Source organism: Trichomycterus rosablanca, chromosome 20 (assembly GCF_030014385.1).
Source record: "Trichomycterus rosablanca isolate fTriRos1 chromosome 20, fTriRos1.hap1, whole genome shotgun sequence".
In the NCBI taxonomy this organism is placed as follows: domain Eukaryota; kingdom Metazoa; phylum Chordata; class Actinopteri; order Siluriformes; family Trichomycteridae; genus Trichomycterus; species Trichomycterus rosablanca.
Window position 1 is genome coordinate 4,631,552 of NC_086007.1, and position 20,441 is coordinate 4,651,992.

At 35.9% G+C, this 20,441-nt stretch overlaps 1 protein-coding gene across 2 annotated transcripts in view; it reads right to left on the minus strand.

Moving 5' to 3' along the window:
- nbeab (neurobeachin b) overlaps positions 1-20,441 on the minus strand; it is a 322,601-nt gene that overhangs the window by 115,128 nt on the left and 187,032 nt on the right. For both annotated transcript variants that reach the window (XM_063016272.1, XM_063016273.1), the window contains 3 exons: positions 17,361-17,485; positions 8,034-8,180; positions 1,132-1,268 (listed from right to left, as the gene is read on the minus strand). In XM_063016272.1, coding sequence (XP_062872342.1) covers positions 1,132-1,268; positions 8,034-8,180; positions 17,361-17,485 — 409 coding nt within the window. The remainder of the gene's footprint in view (positions 1-1,131; positions 1,269-8,033; positions 8,181-17,360; positions 17,486-20,441) is intronic.

Consider the following 20,441-nt stretch of genomic DNA (forward strand, 5'->3'; position numbering starts at 1 on the left):
TCTGTGACACGTAAAAAATCCACCTGATTTTATTTGTATTCACATTCACCTGGATTTCTTTCTAAGCTGAAATGAAACTAAATACCTGCATCACTGATAAGTAAATTATTTTCATGCCAAGTTAAAATTTTTGAGAGTTTACATTTTGGTGGTACCATGTTACATGTTTTAAACATTCCATAAGAATACTTGAATTCTTATTTAAACAATATTCCACAATTGTAGTACTTTTTTGCTTATACGTGAGAAAAGCTGAAAATGAAAATATTATATATATAAATATGAGAAAATATACCTGAAAACAATGCACTTGAAATACACTGGAATATAACATTGTGATTTGATTTTTTTTTTAACATTTCTGTCTCTGAATTTATTTTGAAAACGTGAATAAAAACAAAGACAGGATTTGTGTGTTGCTTGTGATTCAGACCTGCATTTGTGGTGATCACGAAAATATTTTAATATTAAAATATATTTAAATATATTATATTTTATACGTTTTATTCTTAAATATTTACTCATGTTGTTTAAACGACAATATTTACATTTCTTTAATTTTTTAGACAATAATTGTCTGGTGACCTTTTATTAATGCATGTGAACACAATTTAGCATCATTTTGCTTGAAAGGATTAACTGGGTTTGCTTTCAGCACACCAATCGTCTACAGTTAATTATACATGCCGTTATCAAAACATGTTTACTAGAAATTTAGAAATAGAAATACAAGTTTAACCTTGACCGTATTGTGTTAGTAAAATAAATAAATAAATAAATATATAAATAAATAAATAATGTAATTAATTAATAAATGCTTAAAGCTGCAATATGTTATTTACAGAAAATGGACATACAGTTACTGACAAATAAAATATTAATGCTACCCAGATTGATAGATGTATATTTGTCTTTTTATAACTGACAAAATACTTAATAAAACGAAATGCTAAAATGTTTGAAGTCAGACGTGCACGTCCACTATACACATGCTAATAAAAACGTGCATTTGTCGCATTTAAAGCGGCACTATAATTCACGCTCGTTGTGAATTTGTGCAAACGAAATAAAAAGACATAAACTACATAAGGAAGTAATTCTTCTAAAATAAAATAAAGCAGTGGAACTTACTCTTGGATCGGTGCGCTTGAAGGCCGGATCCTCTTCATCCACCTCGAAGTAAATTTCACTGCTGGTGATGGACAAAGTTCCGCGCGCTACCAGAACCGGAGCCACGAGCTGTGCGGGGGTGCTCATCAGCACCGGGCCTGCAAAACACATCACACACACCTTACAACATAATACCCACCTTAAATCAACTATTTCACAGAATTATTCTGATTAACATGTCAGCGGTGCTATAAACTCGTTGATTATTATTTTTAACTTATTTTAAAAAACGAATGCAGAAAATTATTTGTTCGTAGCATCACAGTGACACGAAGAACAGATGTTGTTATATAGTCGTTTGGAGCAACATCTGCTTATAAATACTGACCTGCTAAAGCGCGCACACTAAATTTAAACAATGAACAACAATAATAAATAATGTAAATAATTACATTTATTATCAAATAGCTATTTTATTTTCTGTATCGAATACTAATGTACTATTAATACTAATACTATACTAATACTATACTAATACTATACTAATACTATACTAATACTATACTAATACTATACTAATGTACTACTAATACTAGTACTATACTAAAGTAATACTAATACTATACTAATGTAATACTAATTCTATACTAATGTACTACTAATACTAATACTACACTAATGTAATACTAATACTATACTAATGTAATACTAATACTAATAATATACTAATGTACTACTAAAACTATATTAACGTATAAACACATGCAATAATTATTACCTCAACTTTTGGTATTGACCTCATATTTAACGTTTGAAGCTAAAATTAAAAATCGAACCGATTTAAAAACCGATTTTAAGTGCAATATTTATGCATAATGTATTCATATTACAAATATATATATATAATATAATATATAACATATATATAAAACATTGTTGTTGGATGTTGTTGATGTTGTTATCTAAATGTTACTTAAATGTATAGGTTAATCGCAGCTGTTAACACACATGTATGTTTATTCCCTTTACTCCTTTGATCCAATCAGTTCTTCATATCGCCAATTTCAACTACACAAAACATTCAGCACTGAAACTACTGAACTCTTCTCAGATAATTAAGGTGGCTTTTCGACCAATTAAAAATAAACTTGGTAGAATCTCCCAATCTCTTGTTCCTCTTCACCACCTCTGTTGAATTTAGGAAGGGGATTGATCGCGTTAAACTCCAGAGAGTCACTTTAACGTCTCATCAATCTTAATCTAGAGTCCACAGACAATTATGGGCTGTATACAGTAGTGAGATTACACAAGGATTTGGGTTTCAGATCCCTGTGGACTTTCACTCACCCTCCTTTACACCCTGAGTGACACTGAGCTTCACTAAACACCAGTAACACTGACCTCAACACTTCAGTTACAATACTATTACTACTAATACTTACCTATTAACATTACTATTACTACTAATACTCACATAACATTACTATTACTACTAATACTCCGCTTATAACATTATTTTACTACTAATACTTACCTAATAACACATTACTATTACTACTAATACTCACCTATTAACATTACTATTACTACTAATACTTACCTATTAACATTACTATAATACTCACATAACATTACTATTACTACTAATACTTACCTAATAACATATTACTATTACTACTAATACTTACCTAATAACACATTACTATTACTACTAATACTTGCCTAATAACACATTACTATTACTACTAATACTTACCTATTAACATTACTATTACTACTAATACTTACCTAATAACACATTACTATTACTACTAATACTTACCTATTAACATTACTATTACTACTAATACTTACCTAATAACACATTACTATTACTACTAATACTTACCTATTAACATTACTATTACTACTAATACTCACCTAATAACATTATTTTACTACTAATACTAACCTAATAACGCATTACTATTACTACTAATACTTGCCTAATAACATTACTATTACTACTAATACTTACCTAATAACATTACTATTACTACTACTAATACTTGCCTAATAACATTACTATTACTACTAATACTTACCTATTAACATTAGTATTACTACAAATACTTACCTAAAAACAACATTACTATCACTACTAATACTTACCTAATAAACACATTACTGTTACTACTACTACTTATCTAAAACAACACTATTAATACTGTTAATAATTACTTAGTATTACTACTAATGCTCACCTAATAACAACCCTACTGTATTAAATACTTAATTACTGAATTACTATTTCTACTACAACAAATTTACAAACAAATCTAACCACTTTATTGTTTCTATTATTGATAATACTGACCTAATTACATTGCTATAAATATCACCCGTAATTATAATACTAAATTAATTATATATCAAAATATATAATACATCCCCTTTGATTATACTATTATTATTATTATTAATACTACTACTACTACTATTATTATTATTATTATTATTATTATTATTATTATTATTACTACTACTACTACTACTACTACTATTATTATTATTATTATTATTATTATTACTACTACTATACTACTATTGTTATTATTATTATTATTATTACTACTACTATTATTATTATTATTATTATTATTACTACTATTACTACTACTACTACTACACTACTATTGTTATTATTATTGTTGTTGTTATTATTATCATTATTATTATTGATGGTAGTAGTAGTAGTAAAAGTAGTATTCATGTTTTTATAATTAATAATAATATTTTTGTTGTTGTTGACTGAAAGCAAAAAAATAAAATACTGCAAAATACTCTCAATCATTGTAGAATGAATAAAAAAAGAGGGAGAGCAGGTGGTGAACAAGAAAGGAAAGAGGATTATCACTAATCCCTTTTGAAAGCTTTTTGTAGTTAGTTAGTTATTTAGTGTTAGCATATTAACATCAAACCGGAATAGAACAGACATCTGTAATCTACTGCAGGATTTATTATACTATAGAAATTCAGAATGTTTGATATTTATGCTAATAATGCTTACATGTGCATTTAATAAAGTTTTTGTTATTACTACTATTATGATAAATAATAATACTAAGGAACCTGCTGCCATGTAATAAACAACAACAACAACTACAATAATAATAATAATAATTTTGGATTTGTTACTGATGATGGGTGCAGCAAAAATCTAATGTCACCATCTAGACAACCATCCCTTCCTTCTAAAAATAAGCATGTAATGTCACTGTTATAGCATCATGCTGGACAAAAGTGCAGCAAATAATTGTAATTTACTTTTTTGCACTAAATTGCTCATATGTTTAATAATCAATCACTGAGTAATAATCTGAATAATCAGTCACTGAGTGTTATCATTTTTTAAATATTATTTGAAACAATTTTCGTATTATAGATAAAATCTAGCAATAACATATGTTGTTGGGATGTTGGGGCGTGGGGGTTACCCATTCATTACTTCAGGATGTGTTTATGCCATGCACATAGTGTACCACCATTCCCACTATGACCCTGACCAGGAGATAGTGGGACAAGCAGAGATACATTTCATGTCCACTGGAATCATGTGGTCATTGTTACATTGGGTGTCTCCCATAAGGCCTGAGGACTAATAACTGGGACAGGAAATGCCCAATCTGAGCTCTGATTGGCAGCTTACACATACAGCTCCTCCCACTGGTGATGAGAGAGGGCTTTTGCAGTTTCTATTTCACTCATTTCAGCTAGCAATAACATGTACCAGAAAACACCAACGCCATAGCCCAGTCTCAACGTGCACTTCATATCTGCTGAAACCTCAGTCAGCCAGCACAGCTCCCCTGATGGTCAGGAGACTCAGGAGACTCAGGAGTACAAACGTTTAACCTGAATTAGAACTGAACGTGTTCTTTAGGACAGTTAAAAAATAATATGAATAATATATTCAGGCTTTCAGCTTTACAGGACCTGAATGTCTGAATTGGCATTATAGTAAAAACACACATTCAGTCCCAAATGGGTTTAGCACAGATCAGGAATTTTTTAGTGTTTTTTGTAATGAGGCAGGTCAGACCTTGCTACTAAAGCTCGAGGTGAAGCCACACACTCACAAGAGAAAAATCGAACCCAAGTCCAATAATTTAACCAAGATAAAAACAACATTGTAGTCACTAACAAAATGAGGTGACAACCGCAAATAAATAAGGTGGCCAAATTAATGGAAATAAAGTAATAAATGAAAGACACAACAACTTTCACAGCACACGGTGGGATGCTTGAAGGGAATCCTCATTACTGCTGCAATTGTGGTCTCTGCTGGCTAATTGATGACAACCAAACAAGGATGGTCAATAACAGAGAGCAATGTGTGACTCTCTGTATGCTATACTGCTCTCTCTCTACCTGTCTCTGGCAGGTAAAAAGAAGCACTTAGTAATTTCACGTGTCTGGAGGGGGGGTGGGCATAAGGTACAGCCCTTCTCGTCTAGGGTTGGGGTCTGCAACAGTAGAGGAAAGATACAACTGGATACGAATTGGATACGACTAGATTGGAAAAATGCAGCAATAGATACAAAAATAAATAAATAAATAAAAATAAGAGACAGAAGGGGGCGTTAAGGCTTCTTAATGCAGCAAATACTTAAAAACGTACAGGCTGTGAAGATCAGGATACATCACAACCGGACTGTCTTCAGTAAAGTAAAGCACATTCATTAAAGCTGCACTTGTTGATCCACATCTGAGCTGTGAATAAACTTTGAATAACTTACATCTGTCATTATGAGTTATGTGTACTGACCACAGCAAGCTGGCACCCACGGCTCAGCAGAGCTGCACTTCAACTGGGAGGAAACTTGGATGACTCTGTTTCTGGCATTTTTGGCAACTTTAAATACAGTAAACAATCATGAAACACCAGATTATAGTGGTATATTATTTACACATGAACCTGCATGCATCCCCCGATTCTGGATGTTGGATTAATTGTGGCGTTTACATTCAGTGGTCACTTTTATACAAGATAGAACCCTTACTGTTGTTAAAACAGCCACTATTCCTTGTAATATGAATTTTTTACATAAATTCATTTTAATTTCAGCATAAAATAATTGCGGTGGATTTGTCAGCAGCACATTTGTATGATGAAATTGACATTTTTTTGTCAAATTTCTAAGGAAACTGGATCAATCAGTTTATGGCCAATCAGAAATAAATGAATTATTTATTGTGATCTAGTGCTGCAACAGTGAAAGAACTTTTAAAGTTGATTTAAACATTTGACAGAGTTATGGGCAAAAGGTACTGAGGTTCATTTTCGACTTACAGTGTACGTCAGTACAGTCATTTATTCTAATTACAGTATATCTAAAATATGCCAGACTGCTTCTAATTATCGCTGACACCTTTCCAGCTCTGTTCTGGCTATTTTTAACAAACCATAGATTAAAAAAATAAAGTGATAACTGGAATTATTAGGCATTAATGATTGGCAGCTTGACTGGTAGTCATGCTTGATTCATTTCAGACTGAATGAACAATGATCAGTTTTGATGTGATCGTTTTCATAGTAAATCAATCCAACTCTTAATTTACATGATTAACAGTCTTTGTGGAGTTTGTTTTTAAAAATAGCCCCACTTGCCTCTGGAGATACAGACTCGTGGACGGAAATGTGCTGAAAGGAAAGAAAAATACAAAATAGGAAAAAAAAAAATCTGAGTTGGAGGATGGATAAACAAACATTCAGCAGCCTCGAGAGAGCATCAGAGAAACACAGTCCAGATCAACACACTCTGCTCCAGCCTGTCAAACACATCATAACAACTAGCTTCAACTGCTAAATAAATTACACCCGCTTTGCTCGTCCATCTCACGTCATGTCATGTCATGTCGCAGAACCACCAAAAGTTACTAGTCACGTGTAAAAGATGCAATAAACTGTCAGTGACTGAAAAAGCAGAGAAATGGGTAACTGGGCCACTTTCCTATTTTTATCCCGTTTTCTTTTATAAGCTTTTCCAAAACATTGGGAACACCTGTATATGTCATGAGTTGGATCGTCCTACAGTGTATTCTGGTGCCATATTTCTGCGGGTTAACAGTGCACACATGCCCAGCCTTCCACATGAGTTCCTTGGACCAGCTGACCTTCTTTCATTTTCCTTCTGTTGGTCCCGAACAGACGTCACAGTGTTGACTTCTCTTGCATCAATGAGTCTTGGCTACCGAAACAAACTGTCTGTGGTTCATGGCTTTTCCAATTTTTAATAAACATTAATAAACGTGTTTCAATTATTTAGTCACAAAAAGTATAAATGTCCCTTACAAGTGTGTAAACTTTGACTTAAGCTGTGTTTTGACAAATGTTTGTTTTTAAGAATTATGTTGTTCCTTTTATGCATTTTCCCTTTTCATCATTACTCACTGCTGCAAACCCCGACCCTGACCACACAGAGCTGTACCTAACATATGCGAACCGCTTCTTTTCACACACCCGAAGTGGGTTCACACAGGGATCAGTGTCACATATGTATAGTCATGCCATGATGTCTCTTCTTTCCGTCCACCCTCAGACACAGCCAATCATGACTTCATAGGTGCCCGGCCAACCAATAGGAGAGTTTAGATTCAAACTTGAGAGCTCGAGGTCACAGCAGTGACAGGATAGCGGATTAGACCGCTGGCCCACCCGAGCATATGTGTTATGTAATTTTAAAGTTATAAACATATGTTTATATAATAGCATAATTATGCCATTCTTATGACACAAGTCAAGGGATATCAAAATGCAACATGCAACAGTGTAGTAGGTATTTTAAACTAATTTGTTACAGAAGTCCAAAGCTAAAAATAAATAAATAAATAACAGAGGCTGATACTGAGCAACTAAAGTTAATATATTTTGGCTGGCTCACCTGCTAGATTGTCCATGTCTTTGTCCTGCAGCAGGCTCACAGCATCATCTTCACCCTCCAGCATCAGCTCAGCCTCCGGGCTCTGACTAACCACCGCATGGCTCCGGAATCCCTTCCTTCCTTTCAACACATCATCCTTCTCATGGCCTGCAAGTCAAATCAAGTCAAATTCATTTGTTTAGTGCTTTTTACAATGGACATTTTCTCAAAGCAACTTACACTGATCAGCCATAACATTAAAACCACCTCCTTGTTTCTACACTCACTGTCCATTTTATCAGCTCCACTTACCATATAGAAGCACTTTGTAGTTCTACAATTACTAACTGTAGTCCATCTATTTCTCTACATGCTTTGTTAGCCCCCTTTCATGCTGTTCTTTAATGGTCAGGACCCCCCAGGACCACTACAGAGTAGGTATTATTTAGGTGGTGGATCATTCTCAGCACTGCAGTGACAATGACATCTATGTAGAGTAACAGATGGACTACAGTCAGTAATTGTACAATTGTGTAGAGCTACAAAGTAAGTGGAGCTGATTAAATGGACAGTGAGAGTAGAAACAAGGAGGTGGTTTTAATGTTATGGCTGATCGGTGTATATTATAAGGAAAAAACCTTGAGAGGAATGAGACTCAACGATCATCTTTAGTTTCATAATTTCTTTTTTGAAACTCTTTCATTTCCACATGCATGATAAAGACAGGTGCAATTTGCATCTTTTTATGGACGTATGTAAATTGTTCTTTCAGTTCTATTTCAAACATGACACGCAAGTTTTTTTATCCCCAGAATGTGAGAAATTGCACCTTAAAGCGAGAGCAAAAAGCTTAGTGGCACTTAGTCTCTGTCTTTTCCTCTCACTCATAACTAGGAGCAATTATAAATAACCCCTTCATCCACTGACATGAGGCCAGAGGAAACTGGAAAAAGGCTTAAACCACGGGAACTAAAGATGTGACGTCCTAAGACTATTTGGTGTGCCACAATTAAAAAAGCTAAAGGTTTATCTTCCTGTTGCTCTGAAAATTAAAGACAAAACACACACATAAGCATTCGCTGCCTCTAATTATTTAGGAGGAGAGACTGCAGGCAAGCCTGTCACACATCACTGCTCACAGACGTCCATGTGGATTTGTCTGCTTTAAGGTCAGATTTGTCAGAGCAACTGAAACAGAAACACTCAATAGAGAAAGAATAAAAGAGTGATATTAACTCCTTATTAGACATGTAAAGGTACATGACAGGTTTTTAACATGTTTCTTCTCAGCAGAATGCTTAAGGCCTTCTTCAGCTTTTGCACTGTACACCGTCTTATAAGTCTGGAATGAACTGTCAATGCAGCTACTACGGGAGGTGGGAAAAAATACAAATTTTTTCCTTTACTCTCTCCTATCTGGGAAGCTTTCATCAGTGTCATCAGTGTGGGAAAAGCAGGAATGCTTAGAGGAAATGGAGAAAGTGGCAGAAAGTCAGACAACGCCAATGGATCCAAGACGTAAAGTGAAACTTAAGAGCTTAGTTCTGTGAAACATCATTTTTGCTGCATTAACAGTTGGAACAGAGTTGGGCCAAAATATGAGGTCAAAATATGATTTGTAAGATGCAGCAGACGACTAGAAGAAAATTCAACCTGGTTGTTTTTAAAAGGAAAATGATTCCTAACAAATGGAAAACAATAAGGGGGGAAACAGAGAATTAACATTAAACTTCACAATGTTATTTAGAAGTCTTGAACTAGACGTAAAGCTGAAACAAGCTAGAAGAGGAATAAAGCAAATCAATGCAAATACACAGATCAGGCATAACACCTTCCTAATATTGTGTTGGTTCCCACTTTTGCAGCCCCATACACAACAAACTGTGATGCACTGTGTATTCTGACACCTTTTTATCAGAACCAGCATTAACTTCTTCAGTAATTTGAGCTGCAGTAGCTTGTCCGTTGAATCAGAATACACGGGTCAGCCTTCGCTTCCCACATGCATCAATGAGCCTTGGCCGCCCATGACCCACTTTTGAAAGATGCTAACCACAGCAGACCGGGAACACACCACAAGAGCTGCAGTTTTGGAGATGCTCTGACCCAGTCGTCTAGCCATCACAATCTGGCCCTTGTCAAACTCGCTCAAATCCTTACACTCACCCATTTTTCCTGCCTCTAACACATCGACTTTGAGGATAAAATGTTCACTTGCTGCCCAATATATCCCACCTACTAACAGGTGCCGTGATGAAGAGATAATCAGTGTTATTCACTTCACCTGTCAGTGGTCATAATGTTATGTATGGTCAGTGTAAATAAACATGAAGTTAAAGTCAAATGTTTACAAGCACTTGAAAGAGACATGTAAGCCATGCAGTCTTGGAATTACACTGATTTCTGAAACTAATTATTTCTGAATTACACTGATTTCTGAAAAAAATAAGAATTTATTGAGGGTTTATAAAATGATCATTATGATCCAGAAAACTAGGCATAAGGCAAGAATACGTCCAGGACAGGGCACTAATCCATCCCAGGGCTTTGCCCCCAACTCCTCTCCCAAACATAGCCAATAATGTCTGTGTAGGTACCAGGCTGGGCAATAGCAGCCATCGAGATTTAAACTCGGATCTCAGATGTTGTGGGCTAGCGTATAGAACTTTGCGCCACCTGACTGCCTGTAAAAAGTAACAGCATTTTACTTAAGAGCATGACTTTTTTTTTTTTCACGTTTGTGAATCAGCTAATCACACAGTGATCTCTTTGCCAAGCTCTAAAATACAAACTGAACTGTCACCTGCTGAAAGGAAATTCTGAATTTTAAGATGTAGCCCAAGAACCAATAAAAAACAAAGAACACTTTAATAATCCATGTGGGGAAAATGACAAAAAAGAAGCTGCTGGACCATAAATAAGAATAGGAATATCCACAGTCCAGCGAGCTGTACATTGGCACCAGCTTAGAAACAGCTGTGAGAGACAGGAACCCTTGCTAGTGCCTTTATTTGGCTGAGATAATCTACACACAACCACACACAGCTATGCATTATGGTGCATTTTAAAATGTACATTTACATTTTTAGCATTTAGCAGACGCCTTTACCCAAAGCGACTTACAATACTGTGACAGTATATTGTCTATAAGCAATTGAGGGTGCCCAATGCATCTGACCGAGGAGAAAAATGTTCTCTCAGCATACGATGACAGTTTGGTATTCAGTACTTAATGTCAAAAAGATAAAGCTTTAGATTGTGCAGAACATCTTTTAACTACCACTTCATCCTGATCAGAGTCGTCTGGGTCTGGAGCCTGTCCAGAAACACTAGGTGCTAAGAAAGAGTCCCTAGGAGTACAAGAAGATTTTATTTTTCATCTGTGACCCACAAAGGAATAGAAACACCTTTACAAGAGTAAAATCTGTGTTAACAATACTTTACAGTGTTAAAGGCAGATATATCCGAGCTTTCAGTGCCTTTACTGTACAATCTGGATCAGATAAAACGGCTCACACTAAAGCCATAATATTGTGGCCAAGAGCCCATGTTTTATATATTACTGGAGCTATGGGGCTTTGTTTTTCATTGGCCAAATACTTTTATAGCCTTACCCATGGTCAAAGAGCATGTTTCTCTGTGAGTGAGTATTAGCTTACAGTCCCACCATTCTACAATATAATGAAAAAAATCTATAATAATAATAATAATAATAATAATGATCAGCTTATGCAGCAACAGCTCCTGATACATTTTATTCCTATTTTATTTATTTACATTTTTAAGATGTCCCACTGCTATTCAGTGTATTAAAATATCATTCCACAGAAAGGATGAATTTCCTCTGCTGATCTTAAGCAAGCCCATTAAAATGCCTAAGAATCAAGACTCATCTATCACACCACAGGGACCGGGATGGGCGGCATCCGTTCCTCTTGTTTCCTAATACTCTAGAGAGAAGCTGCACAGCGCTCAGTGAAACCAGAGATGGCGGCGAGCTTTTGTAATAGTTTTACTCATACATAAAGCATTTCACATTTAAAGCCAGGACTGGTCGCTAAAAAACCACCACGCTCCCAGAACAAACAGAACGTCAGATCTGGAGATTCAAACAAGATGTGATCCATTCTGAAAGGTGGCACAAGCAATTGTTGTCTACATTCGTTTTCTCTTTCCGTTTCTAAGCCGTTGTTATTGCAAACTGTTGTCTGGTTGAGATTTCTGAATCTGCTTCAAATTGCCAGAAAACAAAGGAATGAATCAGCAGGAAGTTTCACATCAATGCAGTGAGGAGGAAAACTGAAAGTTGTAATAACGTTTTCACGATCACTGTTAATTAAATAACCAGTGATTATGTTCAGATTCATTACTAGTAGCAGAAGCAGTTCATTAATGGAAATATAAACAGAATCCAATATAATTAAAAGCTAATTACTTTTCAGAAATACGGGTATAGGCTGAATAAAGCTAGGATTTCCACTAGAGGTCGGTAGTAATAAGCTACATTCTCATGTAGCTTCAGCCAAGGATGCTAATTATTAACCAGTTTACCAAAAGTTCATACTTTTTTAATTGTTTTATCAATGCTGTCGTTAAAGGTCATTTGAAATAATTTCCAATACTGCAATATTACACATGGTGGCACAGTGGCTAAGTGGGTAGCACTGTCGCCTCACAGCAAGAAGGTCCTGGGTTCGATCCCCAGGTGGGGCGGTCCGGGTCCTTTTTGTGCTGAGTTTGCATGTTCTCCCAGTGTCTGCGTGGGTTTCCTCCGAGTGCTCCGGTTTCCTCACACAGTCCAAAAACATGCAGCATGCCTAAAATCTTTTGCATTCACTGTCTAGTTTAGTTTTTTTGGTGTTTGTCCTAAAACTCAGGAACAAAAATGTACGTGTAACGTTAATGTTTTGAGTTGGAAGAAAGAAGACGGCTCGAGCAGTCCTACTTTAATTTTACTTCTAAACTTTGTGGCACAAAGTGCTTTTTCTATGTGGACTTCACGTTTAAAACCAAGCCAACAGTTACTGGCTAAGGTCAAAAAAGGGTGAATTTGGTATACGGTAATGATGAGTCCCTCCCCCCCACTCACACTTTTACACACTGCCTTAACAAGCTATAAAGATCTCTGTCCAGCAGGGTTCGGTGGGTCACGATGGAAGCGCTCACCTGAAAATGAGACTGCAAGGACACCTGGAGGCAGAACAGGCAGTTAAAGAGCAGGATCAATATTAACCCAGCTCCCATTTCATGCTTGCCCAATTCCACTCTGCTAACAATATACTCTGGCCACGGCCGCAGAGGGGAGAAGTGATCGCGGGCTGAAACCTGGACGATACGGCTCGTTATATTGTCAGCCCGGCTAATAGACAGAGAGGGGAGGTTTTAAAGTACACTTTTCCCACAAACACGCTTTCTGACCAGCAGCAAAGAAGTAATAGGTTCTAGTAAAGTATGTGAAAACTTCACATGGTCGGCTTTTTTATTTAATAGTCTGAGAGTTTGGGGTCTTATTAAAGTTCAAGCTTTCAATTCAGCCAAAGAAAATGATAATAAATCACACGTTAATAGACATAATAATGTTATTTTTAAGATAGCAATTCCATTTTCCCAATGAAAATGAAACAACTCTCATATGCAGTCACGTCTTTTCACTCGTGAAGGAGACGGAAGTCTGTGAGAGCACTCATCTGGTCATCTGACAAGTCGTTTGAAAATATGCCATTCTGAATACATTCAGGCCTTTCAGACTTTAGTCAGATGCCAGCGATTTGATCAGAGTGATTCATCACTGTCTATACTTTCCAGAAACTAAGAGAATGAAGCTGTATTTACGTTTCTCCTTAGTGGTTATTTCCGCAAAACCACCTAACTCCATCGTGTCACAAACACAGCTGTGGAGTCTGATGACGTCTCTCGTAGGAATGTTCCTATTTAAATGCACTGATTCTATAGCTAACTGCTCCAATTTCCTTTCTGTTATGAAGCTAGCCAACTGCACCGCAGCAAGAAATGGTGCGAAAAAGTTATGAATGGAAAGCAGTGGAGGCTTGATGGTTAAGGTACTAGACTAGTAATTAGTAATTGGAAGATTGCTGAATTAAGCCCTACCACCACCAAGCTGCCACTGTTGGGCCCCTGAGCAAGGTCCTTTACTGCCTTTAACTGCTTGCATTGTACTATGTCATAATTACATATGGTGTCGTAGCAGCTGTGTGTCTTTTTCTTTTCTTATTCTTGATTGTGTTTATCTCTGGTCTTTCATGATAAAGCAGTTTAATAAAATTGTTATTATTATAACTGCTAGTTTAGAAGTAGGGCGGCACGGTGGCTTGTTGGGTAGCACTGACGGTCCGGGTTCTTTCTCCCCGTGTCTGCATGGGTTTCCTCCAGGAGCTCCGGTTTCCTCCCACAATTAAAAAAACATACAGTCAGGTTAATTGGAGACACTGAATTGCCCTGTAGGTGAATGGATGTGTGTATGGGTGTGTGTATGTCTGTCTGCCCTGCGATGGACTGGCGCCCCATCCAGGGTGTTACTGTGTGCCTTGTGCCCATTGAAAAGCTGGGACAGGCTCCAGCACCACCCTACGACCCTAATTGAATAAGCGGTTAAGAAAGTGAGTGATTACTGCTAGTTTGGAAGCACAAACATATTCACAATATTTTGTCAGTTCTGCACTCATTAAGATAAGATTTGCATTGTAACAGCAGCGAGAATGACAAAAAAATATAGAAATATAAAATATATATATGTGTACAAATATAAAAATAGAAGTATATAAATATAAAAATGTATATTATAAGTTATGAAAATTTAAGGCACCCAGGTGGCGCAGCGGGCTATTCCGCTAGAACACCAGTGCAGAGATTCTGAACTCCTGGGTTCGAAACTCGGCGTTGCCACCGGTCAGCTGGGCGCCATCTAGTGGGCATAATTGGCAGTGCCTGCAGGGAGGGATGACGGACTATGTGGGCGGGGTCTTCAAACACTGTGTAAGGACCCTGATTGGTTGATAGAGGTGCCTGTGCAGAGGGCATTGGTGGAAAAGGGTTCCGTTAAGGGCTGCACGTGGGTCGGAGGAGGCGTGAGCAGTGATATACCCTCCTCAACTGCAAAAAATCGGGGATCCCCAGCAGCAGAAGACAGATTGACTACACTAAATTGGAAGAAAAGGGGAGAAGAAATGCGTAAAAAATATAATAATAAAAAAAATGTACGGAAAAAACTTTGTGACTGTCCCAGGTTTTTTGAACGTGTTGCAGGTATTAAATTCTAAATTTGATTACTTTTAGAATATACAATTAAGTTGGTCAGTAATTATTAAAATCTTTTCTTTGTATTTTTGTCAGTTAAACAAATCACAGCCCCTTTTTTAAGTGCATTTGACTTAATGTCCCAACTTTTCCAGAAATGGAATATAATCACTGTGATTTCAGTACAACAAATATCTCATTAAATGACTCGGCTGCTCAATACTTGAGAAAATAATGCCAAATCTCAAAGAGGTCAATTACAAGAACCTTTAAATTAACAAAAACACTTAACTATTCACACAGCTGGGACTTGAACTCTTAAAGTCCTGGTCCTCAGTGGCTTATTGAGTCCTTGACTGAATTTAGAGTTGAACTCAGGGTTGAAGCCTCTCTTCTGTATCATCACATGTCAGAGGTTCCTCTGACTCTTCCCTTCCTCTGTGATTATAAGTTGTTCATACTGAACTGCTGGCGATTTTGTTGACATGACAGGGTCGTAAATTATTCCTGTCATTACAGGCTGAAAGAAAGTCCAGGACTTCAACAAGCCCTCAATCACAATGCTCCCAGTTCCCAAGCATACTAGTGAGCTAGTACATTTTTGGGGTTATGATTATCGTTGGCTCAGAAAACACAATGTTAATCTGAGATTGACTGAAAAATATAATAAAAAATTTAAATCCAAAAATGTAAACTATGTGTCTGGCAGCAATGGGTGTGTGTAAATGACAAAGGGGGATTAAAGTTCACCAACAGAGCCCAGACACAACGAATTCAAACTGAACATTTAAAAACAAAGATTAAAGTCAAACTAAACCCACTGCCTTTGAATTTACCAATTTAGATAATTAAAAAATCATTTTAACTAAAATAAGTTTTACTTTAGTTTTAATTAAATTAAACAATAATAAATACACTTTTACAAATATCTTGTAACCCAACGTCCCCTAAACTCAAAATCTTTGAAACTCAACACCCTTCGTCGAGAAATTTATACCCTTTCACTTTTAAACTTGTGTTACAGCTCGAGGTTCTGAGAAATTGTAAGAATCAGCTTTTTATTTCAGTGTTTTTATATTTTATTTGTGTTTATTTCAGTGTATATGTGTCAAAAACAACAACATTATTTTACATAAATCTAAAATATATGCAAGTCCACAGGACCATAGAACGCATTAACAGGTTTCCCAAACATCCTTATGGGAAAAAATACCTTAAAACTCAACGCCTTTTAAACAACGCCAGTCCCAGAACCAATTGACATTGAGTTTCAGGGTACCGCTGTAAATAAAACATTTATTCCATATACATGTGACCAAAAGTGAACACTTCCTTTAATTATTGAGTTCAGGTGTTTTAGTCACACCCACTGCTAACAGTTGCAAAAACATAATTCGACCTCGTCAAAATTTTGTGGAAAGCCTTTCAGAAACAGTAGAGACTGTTATAACCACAAAGTAAGCCAAAGTCTGTATTTATGTTTATTGTGGTGGAATGTGTTGTGCAACATGTCCATGTCCAGCTCACTTCCAGGTGTCTACATACATTTTTGCCACATTTTGCTCAACAACCAGCCCATTAAAGGAATTTTAATGTAAATATTTTAATTCACCTCTTCACTGGTACAAATGCTCTGTTTAAGGATCAGGCTCTGCTTTGGTAAATGGGAAGATCTGCTCTCCTCCCTCTCTTATTGATGCTGGAGGACCCGGAGGAGCCGAGCCAGGACTGGGTAATGGTATCGATCCGTTTGATTTTAAAAGTCAGTGTTGTGTAACAAATTCAAATCGACATTGTGTGCTGGACAGAGCCGCAGCGCCGAACAGGTCAATGTGAGAAACGTCAAAGTAACTAAACCAGAAAAAATGAAACACATCTCATCAGAGACTCGTACAAATCAGCCTGAACTGCTTCTCAGAGCAGCAACTATTCCAAAGATCCGGATACAGCTCAGACTGGACAGGAGTGACCCTCCCATACTGGAACATGTGCCGCCTTCATGAAACACTGAAGTCACTGTAAGTCATGGACTGTAATCCGTGAACAATGAGCCAAACTCTGACGTTCTAATTGGTTCCTGGTAAAATTACTCACCGTAGTCTTCCAGTGACTTGCACGTGATGTCCAAGTGGGTGGAGCCGAACGGGTTACGGACGAATCTGCGTCTCCGTCTGAGGTCGTCCTCCCAGTAGTCCAGACGCCAGAAATCATGGAGCTGACTGTAAAGAAGAAAAGAGAAAATGACATGAAAAGGAATAAATTAATTAAAGTTAAATTGACATTCTTTTTAAGCTTGTCTTGTACCAAGTGTGACCAACCAGGGCACTGACCAAAAAAAAAGCAAAAATTAAAGCATAAAATAATCACATAGTTTTGTAATTATTATTTCATTTACATTTGTTTGTTTGTTTATTAGGATTTTAATGTCATGTTTGACACTTTTGGTTACATTCATGACAGAAACAGTATTTACTGGTTACACAAGGTTCATCAGTTCACAAGGTTACATTAAACACAGTTATGGACAATTTTGTATCTCCAATTCACCTCACTTGCATGTATTTGGACTGTGGGAGGAAACCGGAGCACCCGGAGTAAACCCACGCAGACACGGGGAGAATTACACACACAAAAGACCCAGATCGCCCCACCTGGGGATCGAATCCCGGACCTTCTTGCTGTGAAGTGTTAGTGCTAATTTCATTTACATAGCTTTGGGACTGTAGAAATGTTTCAACTAGGCCTTGAACAGTATACATTTTTTTTTTTTTATTAAGATCATTTAAACTGAAACACTGTAAAGAAACAAAAACCAAGAACCTAAATAACCGATTTATTTATTAATTAATTCATCTTTTGAAACGTGTGCACTTTGATGACGGGTTGCCTCTGAGATCTGGAGTGCAGGATTTATGTTAGACCCTCTGAACAGATGTAAAAAGTGGGAGGTGAAGCAGTGTAAGTGCAGCAGGCTGTATGCATGTATGTAGTTAGATGTAATCTGTCCTAAAACCCAATAAAGCCCTCGCAGCACGAAACCCCTCCAGCGGCAGCACGCGTATAAATAACAGTCGGCCCCATTACCAAACACTGCATCAAATTCCTCCCCTAAATGCTCCAGCCCTGCCGCTCCTTCAGCACTTTTTAACAAATCTAGTAAATCAGAGAGGTACAAGAGCACATGCAGACAGCATGGGGTTTAATGACAGCGCGGGGTTGAGAGGGGGGGTCGGGTAGGTCTCACCACAGCCCCCAGCCCGGGCTAATAAAACAACTGGTGCAACCCCCAGCCGTGATTAAAATAATGTGCTGAAATATTCATCGAAATGATTCGTGAGGCCCTGAAGCAACCTGCAAAATACTGCAGTTTTATTCATTATTAATACCGGTGTATTAGCAGGGATATAAAAATACGAGAAAGAGAGAAAGAGAAACCGAAAGAGAAAATGAAAAAAAGCAGCGTCGGCATGTGGTTACCATCGTTGTAAATGATTATTCCAACATTAGCAGGGACCCGGACTAATTTTATTGCACACAGCTAAAGTAGACCATTAAGAGCTGGGCCAGCATCAGGTTACTAAGTGCAGCTCATTTCCACTGCGCTCAGGACAAAGATATTTTAAATGCTTTAGTGTTTTCTAGAGAAATAAATGAAAGAGAAAAGAAAGCCAGAGGTGCAGAAGAACACTGTAAGTAATCTGCTGAGACGGGAGCTTGGTGAGATGCTGGCATAGAGTGATGCTGGTAACTGACGAACAGACGGTTGAAGACAACCAGCAACTTCTGCATGTGGTTTATCTTCATTATGAGGAACATGAACAGAAATACACAACTGGACCATAATTATTTTTATAAAAAAATTAATTAATTAATTAATTAATTAAATTAATAAGTTACAACAACAATAGTAATAATAATATTAATAATAATATAATAGTAATAATAACAACAATAATAATAATATAAAAAAATAATAATACAAACAATCATAGTAATAATAATAATAATGATGATAATAATAATAATAATAATAATAATAATCATAGTAATAATAATAATAATAATCATAGTAATAACAACAATAATAATAATGATAATAATAATAATAATCATAGTAATATTAATAATAATAATAACAATAATAATAACAATAATAATAATAATGGTTGGCACAGTGGCAAGGATGTGCTGTGGTTATTAAATAAAAAAATATATAAATGAACAAATATACGAATAAATAAATACATTAATTAATTAATAAGTAGCAACAACAATAATAATAATAACAAACAACAAAACAATAATAATAATAATAAAAACAATAATAACAATAATAATGGTTAGCACAGCAAAAAGAGCCTGGGTTCCCCAGTTTGTTTGGGGTTTTTGTGTGTGTGTGTGTGTGTGTATGTGTGTGTGTGTGTGTGTGTGCCTGTCTGCCCCGTGATTGACTAGTGTTTCTTGCTTTTTGCCCAATGAATTGGACCCACCAAAACTCTGACCAGGATAAAGCGGTGATAAAATAGACAATGAATTAATAAATAAATAAATAAATAAATAAATAATTATTATTACTATTATTATTATTTATTTTTATTATTATTACTTTTTATTTATCTATTATTCATTATTATTATTATTATTATTATTGTTCTTCTTACTACTACTGCTAATATTATTATTATTATTATTATTATTATTATTACTATTATTATTATTATTATTTTTATTATTATTATTTTATTTATTTATTTATTATTTATTTTTCTTCTTCTTATTATTCTTATTATTACTATTACTGTTGTTGTTCTTTTTCTTACTACTACTGCTAATATTATTATTTATTTTTATTTTTTTTACTTTTCATCAACGGCAACATTCTGGTCAAGGCTGTGGCAGTTCCACTGGGAAACACTGAGTGAAGGCAAGAGTATGCTGGACAAAACACCAGTTCATTGCAGGATGAGGATGAGGATGAGTAGAAGGAAGATAAATAAAAAGAAGAAGAAGAACTACATGATTCCATTAGGGTTTAAAATTACCCCTGATCAGAATGAAGCTGTTATTTGTGGATGAATAAATAAATAAGTGAACGTTGTGTTTAAGGAAATGTCTTAAAGGAAATAACATTTTTTTGTCATTCACCAAACCCAAATGTCAAACAGGGTCTTACTC